This window comes from Columba livia, chromosome 1 (genome assembly GCF_036013475.1).
Source record: "Columba livia isolate bColLiv1 breed racing homer chromosome 1, bColLiv1.pat.W.v2, whole genome shotgun sequence".
Classification (NCBI taxonomy): Eukaryota; Metazoa; Chordata; class Aves; order Columbiformes; family Columbidae; genus Columba; species Columba livia.
The window spans coordinates 64,413,192-64,436,263 of record NC_088602.1 but is presented as its reverse complement, the minus strand read 5'-3'; the positions used below and the strand labels follow the sequence as shown (position 1 = coordinate 64,436,263).

Genomic DNA, 23,072 nt, shown 5'->3' with positions numbered 1-23,072 from the left:
TCAGAGGATGTAGGGAGGCAACTAGATGAAGAGGTGCCCAAGGACTGGAAGAAAGTAAATGTCACTCCAGTCTTCAAAAAGGGCAAGAAGGACCTGGGTAACTATAGATCGGTCAGCCTCACCTCCATCCTGGGAAGGTGATGAAACAACTTATTCTTGGTGCCATCTCAAGGCGTATCAGGGATAAGAGAGTCATATAAGGGCAGTCCACATGGCTTTATCAAGGGAAAGCCATGCTTGACCAACCTCATAGACTTTTATGAGGACATAACCAGCTGGCTAGATGATGGCAAAGCAGTGGATGTGGTCTATCTTGCTTTCAGTAAAGCATTTGACAGAGTCTCCCATAGCATTCTCTCTGCTAAATTGAGGAAGTGTTGTCTGGACAATCAAGTAGTGAGGTAGACTGTGAACTGGCTGAATGCAAGAAGCCAAAGAGTTGTGGTCAGTGGGGCAGAGTCCAGCTGGAGGCCTGTAACTAGTGGAGCGCCTCAAGGGTTGGTACTGGGACCAGTACTATTCAATATATTCATCGACTTGGGTGAGGGACTAGAATGCACTGTCAGCAAGTTTGCTGATGACACCAAGCTGGGAGGAGTGGCTGACACGCCAGAAGGCTGTGCTGCCATCCAGCGAGACCTGGCCAGGCTGGAGAGTTGGGGGGGTAAAGAAATATATATGAAATATAACAAGGGCAAGTGTTGATTCTTGCATCTGGGCAGGAACAACCCCAGGTTCCAGTAGAAGTTGGGGAACAACCTGCTAGAGAGCAGCGTAGGGGAAGGGACCTGGGGATCCTGGTGGACAGCAGGATGACCATGAGCCAGCACTGTGCCCTTGTGGCCAGGAAGGCCAATGGCATCCTGGGGTGTATTAGAAGGGGGGTGGTTAGTAGGTCAAGAGAGGTTCTCCTCCCCCTCTACTTCTGCCCTGGTGAGACCACACCTGGAATATTGTGTCCAGTTCTGGGCCCCTCAGTTCAAGAAGGACAGGGAACTGCTGGAGAGAGTCCAGCGCAGGGCAACAAAGATGATCAAGGGTGTGGAGCATCTCCCTTATGAGGAAATGCTGAGGGAGCTGGGTCTCTTTGGCTTGGAGGAGACTGAGGGGTGACCTTATTAATGTTTACAAATATGTAAAGGGTGAGTGTCATGAGGACGGAGCCAGGCTCTTCTCGGTGACAGCCAGTGACAGGACAAGGGGCAATGGGTGCAAACTGGAACACAGGAGGATCCACTTAAAGAAACTTCTTCACAGTGAGGATGACAGACACTGGAACAGGCTGCCCAGGGAGGTTGTGGAGTCTCCTACTCCGGAGACATTCAAAACCCGCCTGGACACATTCCTGTGTAACCTCACCTAGGTGTTCCTGCTCCGGCAGGGGGATTGGACTAGATGATCCTTCAAGGTCCCTTCCAATCCCTGACATTCTGTGATTCTGTGATTGCCAAGAAAGCTGAGAACTCTTCCTTTGGTGTCTCCAACATCAGAAGATTGTCTGCTTGACTGTATTTTGTTTAGCATCTACAATTTTCATGGTTGAATGGGGCAATGCAGTATGACAAACTCACATCTTCATTAGCACTCCAGGACAACACAAGAAGATGCTTAAATTTCCCATGGGCTGGGTGTCTGCACAGCCTCAGCTTCAGATTGACAGCCCAGACTGACTTCACAGAAAGACCTTTGATGGGATAAATATATTGAAAGGAAAGACTTAAGCACTGACCAAAGAATGATGCTTTCTGAGGTTAAAAGAAGGGTATGCAGGTCCACTGGATCTGGTTCTTTAAGTACAAAGATTGTCACTCTGAATTCAGATTTCTCTTTAACTTTCAGACATCTGACATGATTTTCTTTACTGGAATTAAAAATAATAACAACACAGAGCAAGGTTTGTGGCTAGTGCAGTCAAAGTAAGAAAGCCCTGTGAAAGCTCTAAGAGTATTACTCAGTACAAATATTATCTTGCCTGGAACCCAAATATAAGCACACTTAAACAGCAGAACGACCAGCATGCCATTATTTTGTAATACTGCAATGGCACAGCCCAACACCATGTACACACATTTCATGCACTGAGCAAATGTCACCATCAAAGCAGCAAAGCCAGGCTTGCGCAGTCACACTTTGGAGACACCCAAGCGACACAAGTTACAAGATAAAGATCAAAATAAGCCCAGGTGAAGGAAAAGGGGCAGGGCATCCTGCCCAAGGCACAAGAGGGGTGACTCGTAAAGGCAAAACTAAAGTGAAGGAGCAGCTGAAATCCCCCTTTACGTGAGGGCAGGGAGGGACAAGACGTACAAAATACCAACAATGGCAATGAAGACAGACACGTCCTCTGGGGGAAGAGCTCTCCAGCCTGATCACCTTGACCTTGGAGACTAAAGAGGACCTTGGCCATCAGGGCCAGCAGCTCCAGGCTATTGTACAGCCACAGCTGATTGAGTGTAAAGTGTTACACACCAGTTTTATGTAAGAAGTGATACTGACTGATAGTATACAAGAACTAACCAGTAGCGCAAAGTGTGTTCTGAATGAATCTAATAGTTTTGTTTTCAAGTTAAAAATTGGCCTCATTTATCAGTCTTTTAAACACTCTCATTGCAAGTCTCCAGTTCCTTAGACATCATAGAATTCTCATGGTTGGAAGACACCTTTAAGATCATCAAAGTCCAACCATTAACCTAGTACTGCCAAGTCCTCCTCTAAACCACATCATTAAAAGATGCGTAGATAAGGTTCTTAAACACCTCCAGGGATGGCGACTCCACCACTTCCCTGGGCAGCCTGTTCCAATGCCTGACAACCCTTTCCATGAACAAATTTTTCCGAATATTCAATCTAAACTCTCTGGCACAACTTGAGGCCATTTCCTCTCATCCTGTTGCTTGTCACTAGGGAGAAGAGAGTGACACTCTCACACACCAAAACATATATATAATATAGATAAATTTGGTTCCAACATTTGAAATATTTTAGACCAAACAATGTAACTGGGAAGAACCTGTCAGGCTACACAGGCTTTCAGTTAGGAAACTGAGGCAACATTATTTAAGAAGTAAATATGAGTAAATCAGATTCCTGAGTTTAATGAGACGTTGATCAGCTCAGCCACCTGACTGAACAGGCGGTTGGCCGTGCCCCTGAAGCAGCAGAGGGGACAGACAGGCATTACCAGAGGAGAGGACAGGGTGATGGCCAGTGCCAGACCGTTTGCCCTTTTTCCTATCAGCTGTGCAAGGGAGAGGTCAGCCAGGAGAACAGGCAAAAGGAAGATAATAATATGCCACAAAACCACCATTGACTCCATGGTTTTTTATATCCAATTAATTCTTGTTTCCAGGCTTATCCCTTAATGATGTTAAATGAAAATCTTTAAGATCACTGCAGAGAGAATACAGCAGCTGCTTTGAGATGTATCTTCCTCTCAATACCTCCATCTATTCTTATGAATATCCATATGAGTGGTAAACCCAGCAATTAAAGTGTAAAGTCCTAGTGTCTACTAATAAAACTGATAAAAAAATTAACGAAGTGCAGAATATAAACTACAGCAAGTTCAAAATGTTTGCCCTCTCCCTTTCAAAATTGCTAAGTACTATATATTAATTATTAAGTCTTTGCTTTATGGTCTCCCATGATGTAATTGCTATTGCACTAGGGAATTCCTCTCATCATTTCATATAACTGGTTTTAATCTCTTACCTGTAATACAAGTCAGGCAGTGATCGATTCTGCAGCAAATAAAGCTGTCTAACCACGTGCTGCTTTCCATAACTGGATGGAGAATACAGCTGTATCAATAATGCCTGCAGAAAGTATTTTATGCCTTGTACATATATTCCCTTCACAAGCTTAATTTCTTTTAGCTACAAAAGTTCAAGCTCAAACAAGATTATCTTGTTTAACATAAAATAAAAATGCACATGAAAGAACAGGTATCCTTTCCTTTTCCTCAATGTAATTTGAAAAACTCTCACTGCGAATGAAGACTCTTCAATTCTCTTCCAATTTCTTTTTCTTGGTACCAGAGTGATAACAATGGACACACAGCATTTCTCGTTAGTTAAAAAGTAGAAACTGGGCTGAGAATTTTCCTTTTTAGGCTTCCACTACATCTCTCTCACTTGCATTAAATTAAGAACTGAATTCTGGAGAGACACTTGGAATAATGTGCTCCATCATGAATGCGTGTATTTACGTATTGTCTACTGGTGCCAATGTGGGAATTCTACCATTTCAATCAAAATATGTTCCAGAGGTTTATCACCATCTTTATCAACTACATCACTAAATTTTAATTATTCTCATTGCAAGTTTCAGTCCTTGAATCTCACGTCGCTTTTCTCTCCCATACTGATAAGCCTTCTAAAATTCTATCTTTTTGTGTGATCCAACATAAATCCAGTAATTCATCTTATTTCTTTCTTAAAACCAAAATGGAGTTCCTTAAATCTCTAACCAAAAGATCTTGACATTAGTTATCGAGTAATGGGGGGAAGGGCTTTCTTTCCGAGTCTTTCCCAATTTTTCCAATACCCTTTTTAAATGATGATGCTATAAAACATGTAGCTGCAAACTATTGGTCTCACTGTATGTATTCAGATGGAAAAATCACTTTCCAATCCATCAGTTTTACCTAAACATCCAAACTCAGCTTAGCTAGTGCCTTAAAACACAGTGTAGGAGACTTACATGCAGTTCTTGTCCACCTCGACACCCCAATCGTTTTTAGGATCCCACATCTTCAGCACATAGTCTTACCTCCTATAAGTGTAGCTTCAATGCTTTCTTCAAAATGTGTACTTTAACTGTAACATTTTTCAGACATGCCCTGCTCACCAAAGCAATCCACATTAATCTGTCCTTTTCAGTGTTTACTTCTTTTCTAACCAGCACTTAAAATTTTTAACTGTATTTTTTTCTGGCTTCAAGAAAACGTTAAACAGAAGTACTATCTTACCTGATGGAGCTCTTCACTCAGTGATAATGCCACAAAACCTGTTTTTGACTGAGCAGTAAACAGTTCATAAATCTTTAACATACGTGCTGATATTATAAAAAATGTTTTTGAAAATCAGAATGCAATGAAACACAAAAAGCTGAAATATATCCAACTTTCCTTAATCAGATAAAAAGTTGCAATGTGCTACCATACTTATTTGATAAGACCTATTCTGTACTTTATCATTAATTTTATATCATTAATTTTATAACTAACCTTCCAGGTTTTTACTTGTCTTTTAGCTGTTTCCTTCAACATTTTTTATAATGTGAGGTTCAGGGCTAATCTCAGAATGTCTAGACTATGTTTAGATATGACTTCCTCACATCACTTTGGAAACTGGCACGCTAGCATTATTTTAGTTTACAAGAATTTACTCATGATTTTAAGGGTCACTAAAAATCACATCAGATATGTAGAGATGCAGCATAGTACCTGGATTACCTGTTTTAAAAGAGGTAATTTACCTGCTTTAAATATGTGCTAAATGTTCTGCAAATTCTCTCAAATTTACATGAAAAAAGAACACAAACTTTGCCCCAAGTCCACAACTTTGCTGTTTTTTAGCATGCTACAATGCAGGAACTTTCCATTCTGTCCTCCTGATAGGTATGCGCTGGTATCATTACAATATTCACAGTGATGTACCACAATGTGTATGCAGTGACATTTTAAAAGATAAAATCTTTGAGCCTAGGTTTGGATTTCAACCTGTTTAAAACATAAAAAAATTAAAGAAACAAAAGAGGTGTCCACAGAACAAAGAAAATATTTGTGAAGATATTACTCTGGTTATTTTTGATTAACACCCACATCAGGACATTCTGCCTTTATCACAGCAAAGTTGTTAATCAATCATTATGATTTTTCTCTGGTTAATGTTTCACTTGTTAGGGCTCATGTGCTTTTAATGTCTCTCAATGGGCAGCAGCTCTCCAGTTGTGAGCAAGAGGCAGACGTAGCTGAGTGACAACCACCATCAGGCCAGATGAGGATTGCCAGTGTAACCAAATGTTGGAAGCAGGAATCACTGGAGCACGTCAGCTGTTGCCCTTCTTCAGTCCGCTCTACCCATTACCTGTATGGACTAGCTGGGAAAAACAGTTTATTACACTCTCCTTTCTACTGATGATCATTCCATTAGTAATACATCAACATTTTATTTTCACTCTTATTATATTAACATCCTATTTCCAGATTTCCCATTAATATGAAGATTGTACAAATCCTGTATTTGCTGATAAAGAAATAAAGATATTTATCTTGTGACAGTTACCTCCTTCCATGAACAATTTAGCAAACTGCCATCTTCAGCCTCAGTTATTTTTCCTTCTCTGCAACAGTTGCCTTACATTGGAAACTTAAAAAAAATCTTCCTTCAGAGTCAAAATTGCTTTTCTTTAAGACAAACAAATTCCTATAGGACAAGCAAAACAGTTTTCTTTTGCAACAAGCAATTCAAGAAATCCTTCTTAACTCGTTACACATGTCAATACAGACAGCCTTTCAAAGCTCAGCATCACTTTAGAAAAACAGTAAAAGATGCACACTGTTCCCAGGCTTTATCTGCAGTACCATTTCTCACATATAGATGTATATACATATATATACACACACACACACTTTGCAACTTTTCCTCTTCAGATAACAAAAAAGTGCTGATAAGTTAAGTAACAGCACACCCCTTCCCTGTCATTTTTTCCCCAAAGTGAGCCATTTATTACCATTCTTATTACCTTTACCATAATTTAATTCTTCTTAAATGGAATCGTAGTTTCTATCTCTTTACAATATTTTCTGCTTCCACAGATTTTCTCAACAATTTCCTGACCGTTATGTCCTCTAACATTTTGTTCCTGCTTTTAACCTTCCTTTCTAACTGTAGGTGTGGTGCCAACATTTTCACAGATCAGAACCATGTAGTTTTAAATTATCTGCCACTTTTCAGTTCATGTCAGGCCTAAGATTATAACATCTGTTCCATGCATTTTTCTATATTTCCTCCCCCCACAGTTAAGTTTCTACTACTACTCTTTTTCTTTGTTTTTTTAACTAGTCCTCATTTTCTCATTACCTTCTTCCCAACTTAGACTTTCTTCTCTTTTATGCCTCTCTGTAAATACCCTAAGTTTCAATCTGTTCTCTCTATTTCTCCTCCTTCCCTACTATGACCAGGTACATGCCTGAAAACTAGCAAGTAATTGAAAAGTCAGTAGACTTCCTCTTGTTATTGATTGTTGCCTTTACTAGAAAGCTCTCCTGAAACAAAGGTAATCTATATTAATTCCCCCAAACCACTCAAACGCTGCTTGTTTTAAACTCTCAAATTCCATTTGAGAGATTCATCAGAAACCGAAAGAAAGCAAAGTAACATCTTTTGAAATCTATGTTTTGCCACACTTTCACTCCCACCTTGACCTTGTCTCATCTAAGGTCTATTACAATGATAAGAACCAAAAGGAAACTGTCAGCTGCTTTCAGCTTTCCTCACCTAACATCCCTGTACTCACTCTTTGCAAGTAAATCTTGGATTGTACACTGGAGATTTAGAAAATAAAACAGGAATAATACTCTTGGACTGTGCAGATGAAACTACCATTCAACAGCAAAGATAATTTGTATCTGCTTACTCAACTGTGACAAAAGCCTTGCTTCTAGCACTGCAAAGAATGACATCTCCAGTGAGAAGCAAAGCATTCAATTAGCCCTCCTCCCCCCGGTTTTCCTAGGCCCATAAAATAAAGCAATTTGCATGGTTCACTTATATTACAAGGTTTGATACAATTAGAAAACATTCACGGCATATGAACAGCTCTGTAATAAGCACCTACATCCTCTTAACACAGAATCATAGAATCATTGTGGCTGGAAGAGACTCTCAAGATCATTGAGTCCAACCATTAACCTAACTCTGACACTAAACCATATCCCTAAGAACCTCATCTACACATCTTTTAAACACCTCCAGGGATGGTGACTCCACCACTTCCCTGGGCAGCCTGTTCCAATGCCTGACAACACTTTCCATTAAGAATCTTTTCCTAATATCCAATCTAAACCTCCCCTGGTGCAACTTGAGGCCATTTCCTCTCATCCTGTCACCTCTTCCTTAGGAGAAGAGACCAAGCCCCTCCATGCTACAACCTCCTTTCAGGTGGCTGCAAAGAGCGATAAGGTCTCCCCTCAGCCTCCTTTTCTCCCAGCTGAACAGCCCCAGTTCCCTCAGCCGCTCCTCATCAGACTTGTGCTCCAGACCCCCCACCAGCTTCGTTGCCCTTCTCTGAACTCGCTCCAAGCACCTCAATGCCTTTCTTGCAGTGAGGGGCCCAAAACTGAACACAGAATTCAAGGTGCGGCCTCACTAGCACTGAGTACAGGGGAACAATCCCTTCCCTAGTCTTGCTGGCCACACTATTCCTGATACAAGCCAGGATGCTGTTGGCCTTCTTGGCCACCTGGGCACACTGCTGGCTCACGTTCAATCAACACCCCCAGATCCCTCTCTGCCAGGCATCTTTCCAGCCACTCTTCCCTGAGCCTGCAGCGCTGCCTGGGGTTGTTGTGACCCAAGTGCAGGACCCAGCACTTGGCCTTGTTAAAACTCATATAGCTGGCCTCAGCCCATCAATCCGGCTGGTCCAAATCCCTCTGTATGGCCTTCTTAACCTCCAGCAGATCAACACTCCCACCCAACTTTGTGTCGCCTGCAAACTTACTGAGCATGCACTTGTCCAGATCGTTTATAAAGATACTAAACAGAGCTGGCCCAAATACTGAGTCCTGGGGAACACCACTCCTGACCAGCTGCCAACTGAATTTAGCTCCATTCACCACAGCTGGTTGGGCCCAACCATCCAAGCCATGAGCAGCCAAAGAAGATTTGTAAAGGCATAATTCCCTCAGAAAAAAAAACAAACAAAGAAAACCAAACAAACATGTAACACACTTAATATTTACTATAGGGTTTAAGTGGATCCAGGAGCCCTTACCACACACAGAGCAGTTATTAGACTGTAAGTTGTCTTCGCAGCGACCACCTGGAATCTGGGGAAACAACAAATCCCGACTCTGGCAGTAGCCTGCAGAAGGACTCCACCTGTTCAGTGCCTTCAGGTGACAGCAGAGGAGGTGATCAAACAAAACAGTTTAAGGGGGAAGTATACAGAAAACAGATGAAAAAACCTGAGTGGAGGACATGGGAATTAATGTATGACAGAAAGCCAGGATTGAGGAATATGGAAAGAAGAGTTAGGACAGTAAGCATGAGATTTTAAACAGAGAAGCTGGACTGGAGCACTAAGATTGGCCTGAGACTCTGAGGAGCATCAAGACACACGAAAGAAGAGAGCACACAGGGTAAGACATTGCTTTTTGCATCCTAAGTTACCGAGACCTACAAGGACAAACTACTTAATCAAAACAAAAAAAAATCTGGGCCTTCTGTAGTGCAGACGCAATATGCTGAGATGGTTAATTCTAGGTCTTGCGACGAGAGGAAGTGAAATGGTCTAAAATAACCCTACAATTAGAAAAACCACAGAGCTTGTTAAAAATGCCCATGCGCGTTTTATTAATAAAAACTAACAGTGCCAAGGTTAAACATGTCAAACAATTATAGTCTCTTTATATTCCATAAAATATTACAGAAAAGTTTATTTGTGTTTCAATAAAAAGACTACTGTCTTAGAATAGGCAGCTGACAGTATTTGTGCAGTTAATTGTTTGTGAATAAATTTAAAAAGACTACCACCTGCCCTGAAATTCCTTTTATAAAAATGAACTATTAAAAATGATTGACAAATTTTGAGTTAAAAAACTTAAAACATTCTCTATATTTAATTTCAACTTTATAATAGATTACAGGAAGATGCTTATGAAACAAATACAAACATTTGTTTCAGTACATGTCTTTATATGATAGACTTATAAGTATGTAAACAACTATATAATAAAAAGATTCCAAAGTCTGCCTGTAAGAAATCAGGCAAATTTTACCATAAGCAATAAATCATTCCAAACCTTCAAGACATTTAATATAGCTGCACCAACTGGCAGTAAACATTTGCCAAAAACTTTTAAATTCATATGTCCCAACATACAGTGAAAAGTATATAAACTCGATGGAATCACAATGTTAGATATAATTTAAGGGAAAATAAGTTCACAACAACATTTCTGGAATTTAACATGTAAAAAAGTATCTTTCTTGTTTGGTTCTTTGGACACTGCGTGATTAACAAAGACACTACTACATTAGCTCACTATCCCTCAAAAAGTGGCATAATCAAAATACACTCCAAATAAATTGCCATTCAGTGTATTCATTTTCCAAAGAAGGATAGCTTTTTATTTCTCAATGATGTGTCTACATTTTCTTTAGCAAACTTTGCAAGAACATTTGGGGCAAAATCCATTTTCCTTCAAGTAAAAAAAAAAAAAAACAAAACAAAAAAACAAAAAAACAACCAACAAACCAAAAAACCCTAAAACAAGAGTAAATAAAGGCTCTGCATTAACACACTGGTATCAAAAACACACATCCACACCACATTTAAAAATATCCTACATAAAACAATCCTTGTTTGCTTATTAGAGGTGCAATTTCTAAACTCAGAACTGCTTACCAATATTCTCCTTGAGGGATGGGGCAAGGTATTTGAGACACTTCTCCCTAGAACAATTTATTCCTGAAGCTTGCTGAATTTTAACAAAAAATAGTCTACAAGCAAAGGGCATCAGTCGTCATCATCGTTTTCATTAAAATCGTCATCGTCATCATCGTCATCCCCAACATAAGAAACTGGTGTTTCAACTCTGGAGCCACTGTACTGAGATCCATTGGAACTTGTAGCCAACATCCCATCTCCACCATTAGAAAAGTCACTACAAAAAAAAGAAGAGGCCAGTTGGCATTGCCTAATTATTTGTCCCAGTTTACTGTGCCCTTAAACAGAAACATACATCTATTCCATTCCTTTAATGGATCTCCCACTGCTACTATATAAATTGTCTTTAATACATGTCTAAGTTTTTTCTCAAAAGCAGAAACAGTTGAAGTAATTTTGAAACGGTTCTTATTAGATTTCTTTATTATTAGGTTCTTATTAGATTCTTCTTTATGTTAAATATAAAGATGAAATCCTTTCACTGGAACCTTCCAGGCTTCTTCTAAAGTACATTTAGTGTTATGGCTACACAACTATCTAAACCGTTGAATATTTTTATGTAGCACTGGACACTTTCATCAGAAGTGAGTAATGTTTTTCAGAAGCACTGATCTGATTCAAATACTTGCAAAATTGAGGAATTAAGAGCTTCTCTTTAATTCCTTGTTACTGCGTATCAAACCAGCATTGCTACATGTGCTGTATTCGTAACTTGCAATTGTTTTCTTCCCATTATGCTCCTCTTTCCTAGTTTAAAAAAAAATAACAAAGCAACCCAAAAAACCTCTCCAGCATCTCGTATTTTCCCCTCTGTGAGAATATCCCTACACTGAAAATACACCTCCTGGATCAGCAAGTAGATTTAGAGAGTATCCATATTGTGAATACAGTCTGAAATGTCTTGTTCCTAGATGAATTAACTGTATCGAGAAGTATTTTATTTTAATAGAGCCAGAACGCTGCTTCCTCTATCACTGTTTGCTATTTTGCCAATTTTTTCTATTGTTTACTTTCTCACAGTTTGATAAACTAATAAACTTGGTCACAAATTCTTGACAAATTGTTTTCCTAAAAATCACAGAAATATTATCTCCAACTTGAAAGAAATGCAGCATTTAGACTGGTTTCAAAAATATGTTAGCTAGTAATTTTTTAATCCAGTTAATGCACATAATCAATCATGCACACTATTGTTTGTATGGAGCTAATTCAATGGTTTGGAAGTCTATCATTACACAGAAGAAAACTGCAGGAACACACTCCAGAAGCTCACAAGGAAAACAGATCCACTATGACACTTGGAAGAGCTTCTGCTATTCTGCACACTTATTCGAAAAGAAGATACTAAGATATCTGTCTAACTGTAATTAGATGACTTATAACTGATTCTCCATAATTATTTGCAGAAGCAGTTTCAAAACGGGGGGGAGAAGGGGAAGATTATTCTTGTGTTCCTGTGAACTTTGAAAGTACAAGCCCAAAAACCTGTCTCCCCTCTTTTTGATAAAAATGAAACTGGACTCATAACCTGAGTATTCTACCAAGACAAAGAAACTGGGATGAAGGCATTGGTAGCTGCATCTTCAGTCTTCTGCAGACTTTAGAGACCTTGCTAAATAAATTTACAGCTCTCATGTGCCTTGGCAGCAACTTTTGGTACCAGAAAAGCTACACATGTTGTAGTTTCCTATTGCCATGAGCATTTGTACATGTACTAACATAATTTGTCCCTCTCCTTTTCCTACCTCATAAGAAACAGAAGTGGCAAGAGCTCTTGTGCTTCTCACTAAGATAATGAACCACAGTCACTGGTGTTCTACTGGCCTCAGGCTAGCAGTGGCCTAAATATACGTGCTCTTTTTCACTACCACCACACTCTTTATCACAGAAGGAACCTTAGTGGAAACATGGGATTTTTACATACTGTGTAAGTTCTACTTCTCTAAAAATATTTTGGTAGTATTCACGCTCAAGCTTCAGTTCCCCAGCGCAAAACAGGCAGAATTCCCCACACATTTCTGGGCAGCAGGAACGGGCTGGAGCAAAAACCATGCTCCTCACCACTGCTAGTCCCACACATGCCTGAGCTTAACTCTTGCCCTTGCAAGTTCTCTATTTTTTTCACTTTCCATTCAAGTAAACCTATAGTCTACACAAAGGGTGTATTTTTTAAAGCTTTAAAAATGTAATTGCATTAGTCTTTTAAAGTAAGCTAGACACTGTATCTTTAAAAGGACATCCTTCCAGCTCTGATGGAAGAAAGACGGGTGAAAAGAATCTACTCAAAGACTATCTTGAGAGAGAAAGAATAAAGCTGTACTTCCTTACCTGAAAAAAAACCCATCAAGACAGGAATTTTGCCTTGAAACACAAATGTCTTAAATATCCTAAAAATTAGGATTTAGAATCATTAAATAGTTTCAGTTGGAAGGGACCTTCTAAGATCATCTAGTTTTAAACAGAGAGTAGGTTTAGACTGGATATTAGGAAGAAATGGTTTACAATGAGGGTGGTGGGACACTGGAACAGGTCACCCAGAGAAGCTGTGGATGCCCCATCACCAAAGTGTTCACGGTCAGGTTGGATGGAGCTTTGAGCAACCTGATCTAGTAAAAGATGTCCCTGCCCATGGCAGGGAGGGTAGACCATCTTTGAACCCAAAGAGATGATCTTCCAACCCAAACCATGCTGTGATTCTAAAATTGCCCAGAATGGCTTAGTTGTGTGACATGTAGAACAGAAATTTAACTGACTTTTCAGATAAGGCCAAGTGTCTGGACACAACAAAAACAACTGGTAGAAAATGCATACTTTTGCAGATAATTTGTTCAGCTATCAGCTTGCTCCACTTGAATATTTGTTAACAATGTTAAACATTTCAATGATATTTGACTCATTTTACAGCTTAGGAGAGCCCACAGAAGGACATCTTGTTGATTAACACACCAGCAAAAAGCTAGCAAGTAGTGACTACACAAGGAAAACTGTCCTATATAGCAACACAAAAACAGTAGTTAAGTTCAGAAATTATATTGTCCATACACAAAGTTCACTACCAGCTTCTGATGCTGTTTAAAATGCAAAGACCAAAATGTGGTTTTAAGTTAGACACTAATAACCAAGGGAGAATCTTCCCCCAATTTTATCTTCGGGGAAATTCTGTTTTCTTGTCAGAAATTCAAAACTAAACAAAAATAATACATTCAATACATCCTAGTCTAATCTATTTCTTTTCCGCTATACAGAAAAACATATTTTAATGACACCAGCAAGAACGAGCAGTACTCAAGTAAAAGCGATGTCTGAGGATAAACTTAAACACATATCTACACCCCATTTAATGGCAACAGAACTTGTTTCATGAAGTATTCAGTCTCTGATTCAATTTTTTTATGATTGCAGATTTAAAAAACTGATGGATAATTTCATCTCACCTGGCTGAAAATCTTGTGCCATTTGATGCAGAACCTGACGAAGATGTGACATATACACTGCTGATTGATCCCTGAGCCATTTCTGTAAAACAAACAATACGTATTTCAAGAATACTTCAAAACACGCTCATCTAATTCAGTGGAAATGCTGAACCCTTTTAAAGCCCAGAAAAAGAGTCTTGCTACCAAAACAACAAAACATATTTATGTACTACATCCAAAATAGAGTAATTAAACACCAAAAAGCTAGCACAAAAGGAAAAATTTCAATGCACATTAAAAACCATTTTATTTTGATGCCTTCAGTATTCTCATATAATGAAAATGATAAACCAACATAAAATGAAGCCATGACCATATTTGTACTTCCTACCATTTGCCTTTGCAGGTGAATCAACTATAAATACTGTCCTCTTAAAAAAATTACATACTGCAAAGATCTACTTGTAAGGGATAACACAAAATGTGATTCTGGGAAGAGCAACAGCCCATTCTCTATTAATCTCTCTGTTATTTGTTCCCTAAGCTAGACTAAAAATCCCATCTATTTGAGAATCTGTTAGAAATATTCACCACAAACCAGTGGAAATTAACTGATCTTAAGACATTTTAATGTCTTTTTCCTTAGTCCTGTATTAAGGAGGAAAATAAAACAAGTCTTCTTGGAGTAACTAACCTGTCACATATGGTTCCAGAGCTTTAGGAACCAAACTTCTCGCAATTTTTAGGTCCTCTGCTGAACAGCTTCCAGATTCTAGCCCACAAGCCATTCCCATTCGTTTTAGTACTTCTATATCATCATGAATTTCAAAAGTATTGTCAAAATTAAATAGATATTCAAACCTGGAGAGGAAAAACGTCTCAATTAGCTTCAATCACTTTAACTACTTTTCCAGTTTTCAGGAATCACCGCATTTCAAAAGCTTGATACAAAGTGCTAGTGACATATAACATTAAGCAATCAAATTTTTCAAAATGTACGTATTTGATAGCAAGCAATTAAAACTGCAGTTATACACACTATGTAAGTCATTAACAGATTTAACAGATACAGAGTTTTAATTAAACGTTTTGCATGTTTGCTAATCATTTATTTAGTCCCATTCCTCTGTCTACTATGTAATTTTTAAAAATGTTTTTAAACTTTTATTAGTAAGCCAATAGTGCAAGTAGCAACCACTGCTACATTCAGCATTTACTTAGCATATGAAAACCCTAGCTTTTTGAACCAAAAGTACAGAACAGCAGTTCCGAAAGCAAAACCATTTTCAATTCTGCTGGCTCCATTTCATCATTTTAAAGTCAAAGGAAAACACTGCTTTGTAAAATACAACATAAAATTTCAGCAAAGTTGCCTTATGTTGCTTTTAACATCTTTAGTCAGTACGTCTTACGTAAAACTTGTATTATTAAATGTGAACACAATTATTCTACTTATTAAAAAGCTCTACAAAACTGTGTTTCTATTCAACATGACAAAGTTTTACCTGTCTGAAATGCGTGCTCTCAATCTACAAAAGGCACGAGTAAACTTACTTGTATTTCTTTTTTAACAAATCTAGATGAACACTTCACCATGGATGTAAAACGCACAGCTGTACAAAAAAACAAATAGAAAACATTGTTAACTCACTTGTCATTTGAAATACTGCAGTCAATCACTGTCTTCTTGCTGGTGTTCACAATGATAAATGGCAAATGGATGACAGAATTGGAAGGTGGCGGTCGATTTGCCTGTTGTTCTGCCTGTCGGTTTCGCTGCACGAGGTTCTTGAAGGCAATTTGCTAGAAAAAGCAACAGTGATATGAAAGTATTAATTAAACCTTTAAAGATCCTGTTAACAAAAAAATCTCTTGGATAAAGAATATCAACAATGGTTGGGGCAAGTAAATGCAGAAAAGGAGAGAGTGTTCACCATATTCCCGCATGTTAAGATGCAAGAACAGACACAAATGGTAGTATTGAAAAATACAACAGAGTAAAACTTAACTGAGAAAAAAGCATGCACATTCTAATAACTACATCGGGACAGTTCCTTAGAGAGGTCTTTGACAGAAGGAAGAGATAACGATTGGAAAAACAATTTTCTTATAGTATCCTTCTTCCACTCTCTTTATTATCCCCCGCTAGCTACTGCATCCACAAGAACAGATGAATGATTAATACTGTATTTTTGCTGAAATTATGTGCTAAAAACCAGTTAATGTCTGACATTAGGTTTCTGAATTACTCAGGTAAGATTAGTGACTTAGATACTCTCATGTTACGACAACTGCTTTTCAGAATGGAATATTCATATTTTAAAGATTAGCCAGTGTACGAACTAAAAACTCAAGCTGACTATTGAAACCCAAGCTATAAATCTTACAGTAAACCATCAAACTAAGAAAAAGTATTCTTCTCATGGAATCAAATCCAGAGCCAACACAAAAGGTAATGAAAATCAGGGAGCTGTTGAGACTGCTGTCCCACAGCTGTCTCTACTTTCTGTCTGCATACTCTCCCTGAGATTCTCATCCCTCCTGCACAGGTAACGCAACTACTAGGGGACACATTCCGGTGAACCAGCAACACAGTGACTTAGGGGATACACTGCTGCTTCTCCCAGTGGGTATGGGGACATGAGGGAAGGAGTTCAGTGACTGTTTCACAGCAGTTAAGTCACCTAGACAGCAGGGGCGATAATGGCCAAGAAAGGCATGACACAGAGCATTATGAGATGACTTCCACAGTCACATAATTTTATCTGTGGACTCTAACACAGAAAAAATGTCTAGGTACAAGAACTGAATTGGACAATTCAGAGGGTATGGTGTGAATTGCAGCTCCTGTTAGCATAAATCCTACTTAAATACACTTGAAACTGCAAAAGAATTAATCGTAACTCATGGAAAGTTGCTGGCTTCCCAAACAGCAATGGCCAACAGCACAGTAACAGCTCAACTACAATGCTAAATTAAAACTGTTTACACATCCAGAAATTCACCTCTAGTCTTAGAAGTCTCCCATCACTTACTGGGATAAACCAACAGGAATACAGATATAAGTTACCTTGCCCTATAGACAAGAGTACCTTGACTGTACCTGTAGAATGAGTTCTTGTAGCTGAGACTGTTTTTGTTTTATCCTTTCAAGTCTTCTCTGTTTCTCCACCTTAAGACAGAAAAAGGATGGGTTAGTTTGTTGGTTTTAAATACCATTTTATATCAACATTTTCTCCCCTTAAAATCGTTTCAGTACAAGAGAACTGGAGGTAGGAAGCATGATGTCAATCATTAAGGTTCTGCAGATAATTTAGAGATCTAACAACCAAGTCTCACATCAGTACTACTGATGGAAACTGTAACAAACAGAAAAATTAGAACACTGGGGAGAGCATAAAAACATCTTTGCAAACGCAAGTTACATCTCGAAGGATTATCCAAGTTGCCTCAAGGAGGCCAGAGCATGTGGACCATAGGGATCCACTTGATGTAGTGTACTGATATTGGAAGTACTGGAGAAGATCCACCAAAGATGCTTAAAGAAATGAAGCTGCTATGGAGCCAAGGTGATGTCTCCACAGTATTAAATACATACTGAAAACCACTATTAAAAGACGGGAGACAAAATGGTAGGAAACAACTTTCTCAGCGAATGAAGCTCACCAGCAAATTCCCACCAGGATTTATTTTACATACTATTACTCAAATTATTGAGAATTAGAATAATGGGATGAACAGCAAGGTGATGGAATCTGCTGACAATGCTGGGTTATCTAGCATAGTAAAAACTGAGCTCACCACAGAGCACACTAGAAGCGTCTTGTGATGAGATCATCACAATTAATTTTGGTAAAGGTGATGTAGTATGTGTGAGAAAACAATGCCATTCATGCAAATTTTAGAAAGGAAATGACATTTACCAGAGATCTTAAATTATAGTATCTACAAAAATATCAGCTCGGCACAGCACAGCAGCAAAAAAAATTAAATTATTAGGCAAGGAACAGAGAACAAAACAGAAATTATCACTACATCAGTATATGAATCCAGAACATTTACACCTTGAATTCTGTAGGGCTGGTGTTCCTATTTCAAAAAGACCACATAAAAAAGCAATTAGGATAATCAATGGTACAGAGCAGACTCCTATTTTATTCATTATTCCCTTGTATGGACCCTACAGAAAGCAGAATGAACTACTGAGAGACAATATGGGAGATATCTGTAAAATGAATAAGATAGAGAAAGTCAATAAGGAGTGAGAGGGTCACTATCAATTCCAATTAGAAAAAAATCTGAGGTTATCAACTAAATATAGTATGTTCAAAAACAAACAAAAGGTATTTCATGAGAAGACCATCGTGCACCTGAAACTCACTGTCAGAAAAGACTCAACATTACAAGCAAACTTTGTATGAAGTAAATATTTGTGGAAGAAAAGTTAATTGAGGGCTATTAAATGGAAGGATACTGTATTTGTCTCAGGTTATGCCTGAACCACAAGTTCCAGGAGAAAACATTACTAAATACCTTCACTAATCTTACAATCCTTCCTAGGTAACTCCTACTGTCAGGCAACATACTGGATAGAAAGACTGCTGGTCTGAACATCAACTTTTGCTCTTAGGTCCTAAAAATATGCAACTAATAAGAAAATGACCGGAAGCAGAAATTCACACAAATGCAGTTTTCTGTTTGTTTTCCGTGAAAAAAAACTCAGAGGTGTACATATTTGAAAAAGCTGCTGAAAGATGTGATGTTATATCATATTAAAAAAAAAAAAAAGGTAGAACTAGTTCTTACAAGTTAGCATTAGAAAAGTCAAATAACCATCTTACCCTGAAAAACTTGCCACAACTCACATTAGATATTTTCCTATCACATACACGTAAACTATATTACTTCAAGATATAGACCTTACAAATTGCCCCACAACCCCTTTTTTGCATTACCTGGACATACTTTAACAAATCTAATATTCTAATATACACATAAAGTACAAGTTTAAAAAGACTTAAAATACTGAATACTTGATGGGGAACACCTCAAACTCCTATGTTCCCTTATAAATTATTTGGCTTGATTTTTCAACAGCTTAAGTGCAAAGCTAAGCAATATTAAATGGAATAGTAAAAAGTTTATTACACTTGACAATTTCACAGATTAAAATTAGCCTCCTCAAACTCATTAAAAAGAATCTTACTGCAAAACTTGTCAAGTAATGTCACTAAAAATTTAAGTGTCAATAAAGCTTGCAGAAATAGGAGCTAGAATACTCATGAAGCAATAATGGGGAAAAAGAGGGATCCTGCAATTTCTTCAAGTAAGCTCAACACATGCTAGGATTTTTACTGTTTTCATTATTATAATACGCTTGTGGCTCAATTATTCAATGGTAAACAGAACTCTTTCCTCCTCTTGTGACAACCAATTTACAAGTTTTGCACTTTGGTATCAGAAGTTCTCATTGTTCCCACCTTAAATGCATGAACCTTCACTGTGCATTATTACATTTTAAGTTGCTTTTTTTACTTCAGCCATTATCAGTCATGGCATCAAGCCCAGATGGATAAGCCACACTTTTTTCTCTTGCTCCAACATTACCGGCAATACCACTTTGTGAGGCAGATCCAAAGAGATCTACTTTCAAAAGCCCCCCAGCTAGCTGGTTCAGCACACAGCACTGTCATCTTCACCCTCTATACTCATCCTATTATTTGTGCCCCACATACCACTCTTACCTTAACTAATGAATTTCACTCAGGATGATAAATAATTAATTAGAAATTATATTGATTAGATACTCTATATTTTCTTCCTTTAGATGGCAATTACAGTACTAACTGAAAAATCAATTACCAGTATCAAACAAAAATCTCCACAGAATTAGCTCTTTGTAGATAAGATTCCAATTTTTTTTTTCTTTCCAGTTTGTCAGGTTCTACACTTATTTTTCCAGTGCTGCTGAAGGGAATGTAGACTTATTAACAACAAATACAAAGTCTCATTCTATTCTGGTAAAGTGAATCGACTTGAGTAAACCTTGGTAACTTCAAATCTTGAGTAAATCTTGAGTAAAACTTGGTAACTTCAAATCTCAGAATTCTCATTAGAAAAAAAAAAAAGCTGTCCAGAACTTATGAATGCCTTTCAGTATAAAACATTTTACTTCTTACCTAAGCCATGCAGTAAAAAAAGCCTGATGTGTTCACATGAGACAAATGTCAAAAATACATATGACCTACAGCAACAAAGGGGGAGTGCTGCACATATATGCTGATCTACATGCAGCATCTATCATCACAGATGTATTTGGCATTTAGAGAAAACCATCTTCCTGACTCTAGAAGCACCACTTTTGAAATGTTGGAAATATTCATTAATCTTCAGTCTGATTAACTTCCACTCAGAACAGAACTATGTCATGTGGACTGTAAAAACTGTGACAGAGCTGTATTTTTTACACTGAAGAATTCATATATTCAAGCAATCTGGAAGTTTTAAATGTGTGTTCTGTAAATACAAATAAAATTTAAAAAAAAAGACTCAAAAGGCCTTACACTATTCTACCTTGCTCCCTCAGACCACATGCCCATGTTGGATCAGAACATATTAAAGCTATCAACACTTACTCAAACACAAAGCCATTGTGAGTTTCCTAATACATATACCTCTAAATTCTGACATTCCTGAGCCGAGTTAGTAGGTAGACCAATCCATTTGATTTCCTTCTTCTCCTTAGAGATAATGTTCATGGCCATAAGGACATTTAAGGCATCATAGACACGTCGTCTAATATTCTTCTGGTCATAAGCCTGCTGTAGACATAGTGCATTAATCAAAAACATACCTGTGACAAAAATATTTGAAAATAAACATATTACAGTAAATGGGTAAACTCAGGTAATGTCTGAACTGTTTCCTTTAGCAGTAGGAAAGAAATACAAAAGTCTCAAAAGAAATTTCTCTTCCCCCATTCAGTTCACATGTCACTGACCTCCCATATACTTACTGATTCATTTGGTGAAATGTGATTATCAGTGGTACTGAATTCTGCAACCAACTCGTCTGCCACCTCATTGTATGAGGTGGTTCCTTTTCTTTGTACCTTCTCACAAACCTTCATAGAGAAATGACGTAAACCCTTGCCATTCTTCTCTCCTTTTTTGTTCCGCTTCCTAAATATATGTATAATATATATTTTAAGAAGATTTGAACTCTGGAATAATTAATGTCTCTTTTTCACATACAAGCATACTGCTGCAAAAACCAAGCCTTCCCTTTTGTTGTGTTTCTCTCCCCAACATTTTTCCTCTGTAGTTTTCCCCATAATTAACAATTCTAACATCTTGATGCTGAAACACAGTACAAATTCATCTTTTGGCAACTCTGCTAGCTCCACTAGCAGATAATAAGTTAACAATAGGGATATTCCTCGAAGAAGGAAGTACATAAAACCTTCCAGTCTTCAAGACAAGAAGGTATGCGGGGCTAGATAGCAAACAATGAAAAGTGAATTACAGAAAATAATGTTTCTGAAGGTTTTTTTGTTGTGTTTCTTTTATTTAAATTGCCCATAGTTTGACCACAAAAAATTAGATTAAGCACTGTTTCACATAAATTCAATAATCACTGAACAGACAAAGTCTTATACTGGTTGAACTCATTAAACATTACACTACTACTAAAACACAGATTTGAAGTTACACAGTATGTGAAGTTGTAACAAAGTTTTAACAGATACAAGTAAAATAGTTTTCTGCTTATCTTTTAAAGTTCCCTGTAACTTGAGGAAAAATGTAAGTATGAACAAAATTAGTATCTACAATGAAACCTCTCAATTCTTTACACCTGATTTCACTGTATAATTCCAAAGTTGAAATCTACTTACATTAAAGACACTGATAATAAATTTAGTTTAAAGGAACTACATTTAACAAGGGACCCTTAAAAACAAGCTTGCATGAGAAAAGAAACAAAAAAAATGCTTTAATTACATCTAATACTTTTTTCCAGTAAGAACTACATTCTTATTTCAAATGATACTTCAGGATACATTTGTTCAATCTGAAATGGTTCTTTATTCTTTTTTAAATACACCAGAAAAACAGAAATGCCAAATTAAAACCTAAATCAAGTCAGATGAATTCCCGTGTATTTTAGAAGCTAAATTCTCTAAAGGTAAGTAATGTGAGATTATCCGTGTTTACAGAAAATATTCTAGTTGTTTTTATGACAAATGAGGGAGCATTCATTCTTGTGTGACTATGCCTGGTTTTAGTACAGTATACTTTCGTGTTGAAGTGTTCTTGATGGGAAAGGTAAATAGACCATGTCTCTCACACTGCTAGCCTGAAGAGTGCATACAGTATCACAATGAACACTTAGAACAACTAATGCTTTGTAACTTTTATTTTGCTCACCCAGCAGACCACGGCGAAGAATCTGCAGTCTGGTTCTGTGATACAAAATGTGTGTTAGGTGTATGTGGACTTCCTACCAGGATAGTATTTGGCGCTGAAGGTCTCTGAGGTGTACCAATAACCTACAATAAAGATAAAATTATTTAGAAAATGACTGTAAGTATTCAAAGATATTCAGATGCCGCATTATTCAAATGATGCATTATCCAAACATGGATAATGCTGGTCTACCTACTTTATTAGATGTATTAATTTTATATACACTAGCATAAAAACCTTCAGATAACATACTATATAGTTAAGAGCGCTCCCTAAATAATAAGCATTTGTATTTTATTCTTCTTAAATGAGCTTTTCATGCTTGCTGGATTTCTTAGTACTGTCCTGCAATAACTTAGACAAGATCAAAGTGCATACAACACACCTACCCCCCCAAAAAAGAAAAAAAAGGGTAAATAAAAAGGCCAAATTCTCTCCTACAGTTAGTCTCTATTACTGCACACCCAAAACCAAAATACAAGTATGTCAGAGGTGAGGAAGAGTAAGGGTCAAC

The 23,072-nt window shown here is 37.7% G+C and overlaps 1 protein-coding gene and 1 pseudogene across 10 annotated transcripts in view; both read right to left on the bottom strand.

Annotated features, from left to right (window-relative positions):
- Positions 1-6,151: 6,151 nt before the first annotated feature.
- Positions 6,152-10,096, bottom strand: LOC135577259 (uncharacterized; annotated as a pseudogene).
- The window catches only part of TFDP1 (transcription factor Dp-1), a 47,157-nt gene continuing 33,639 nt past the window's right edge, over positions 9,555-23,072 (bottom strand). For 3 of the 10 annotated variants that reach the window (XM_065059413.1, XM_065059418.1, XM_065059402.1), the window contains exons 5-12: positions 22,520-22,641; positions 21,109-21,274; positions 20,768-20,914; positions 17,197-17,265; positions 15,745-15,896; positions 14,788-14,954; positions 14,112-14,193; positions 9,555-10,894 (exon numbers count right to left, since the gene is read on the bottom strand). In XM_065059413.1, coding sequence (XP_064915485.1) covers positions 10,747-10,894; positions 14,112-14,193; positions 14,788-14,954; positions 15,745-15,896; positions 17,197-17,265; positions 20,768-20,914; positions 21,109-21,274; positions 22,520-22,641 — 1,053 coding nt within the window. In that variant the 3' untranslated portion in view covers positions 9,555-10,746. Of the gene's footprint in view, positions 10,895-10,924; positions 13,065-14,111; positions 14,194-14,787; positions 14,955-15,744; positions 15,897-17,196; positions 17,266-20,767; positions 20,915-21,108; positions 21,275-22,519; positions 22,642-23,072 lie in introns of those variants that run through there. The other 7 variants (XM_065059436.1, XM_065059441.1, XM_065059427.1 and 4 more) reach the window with 4 other exon arrangements.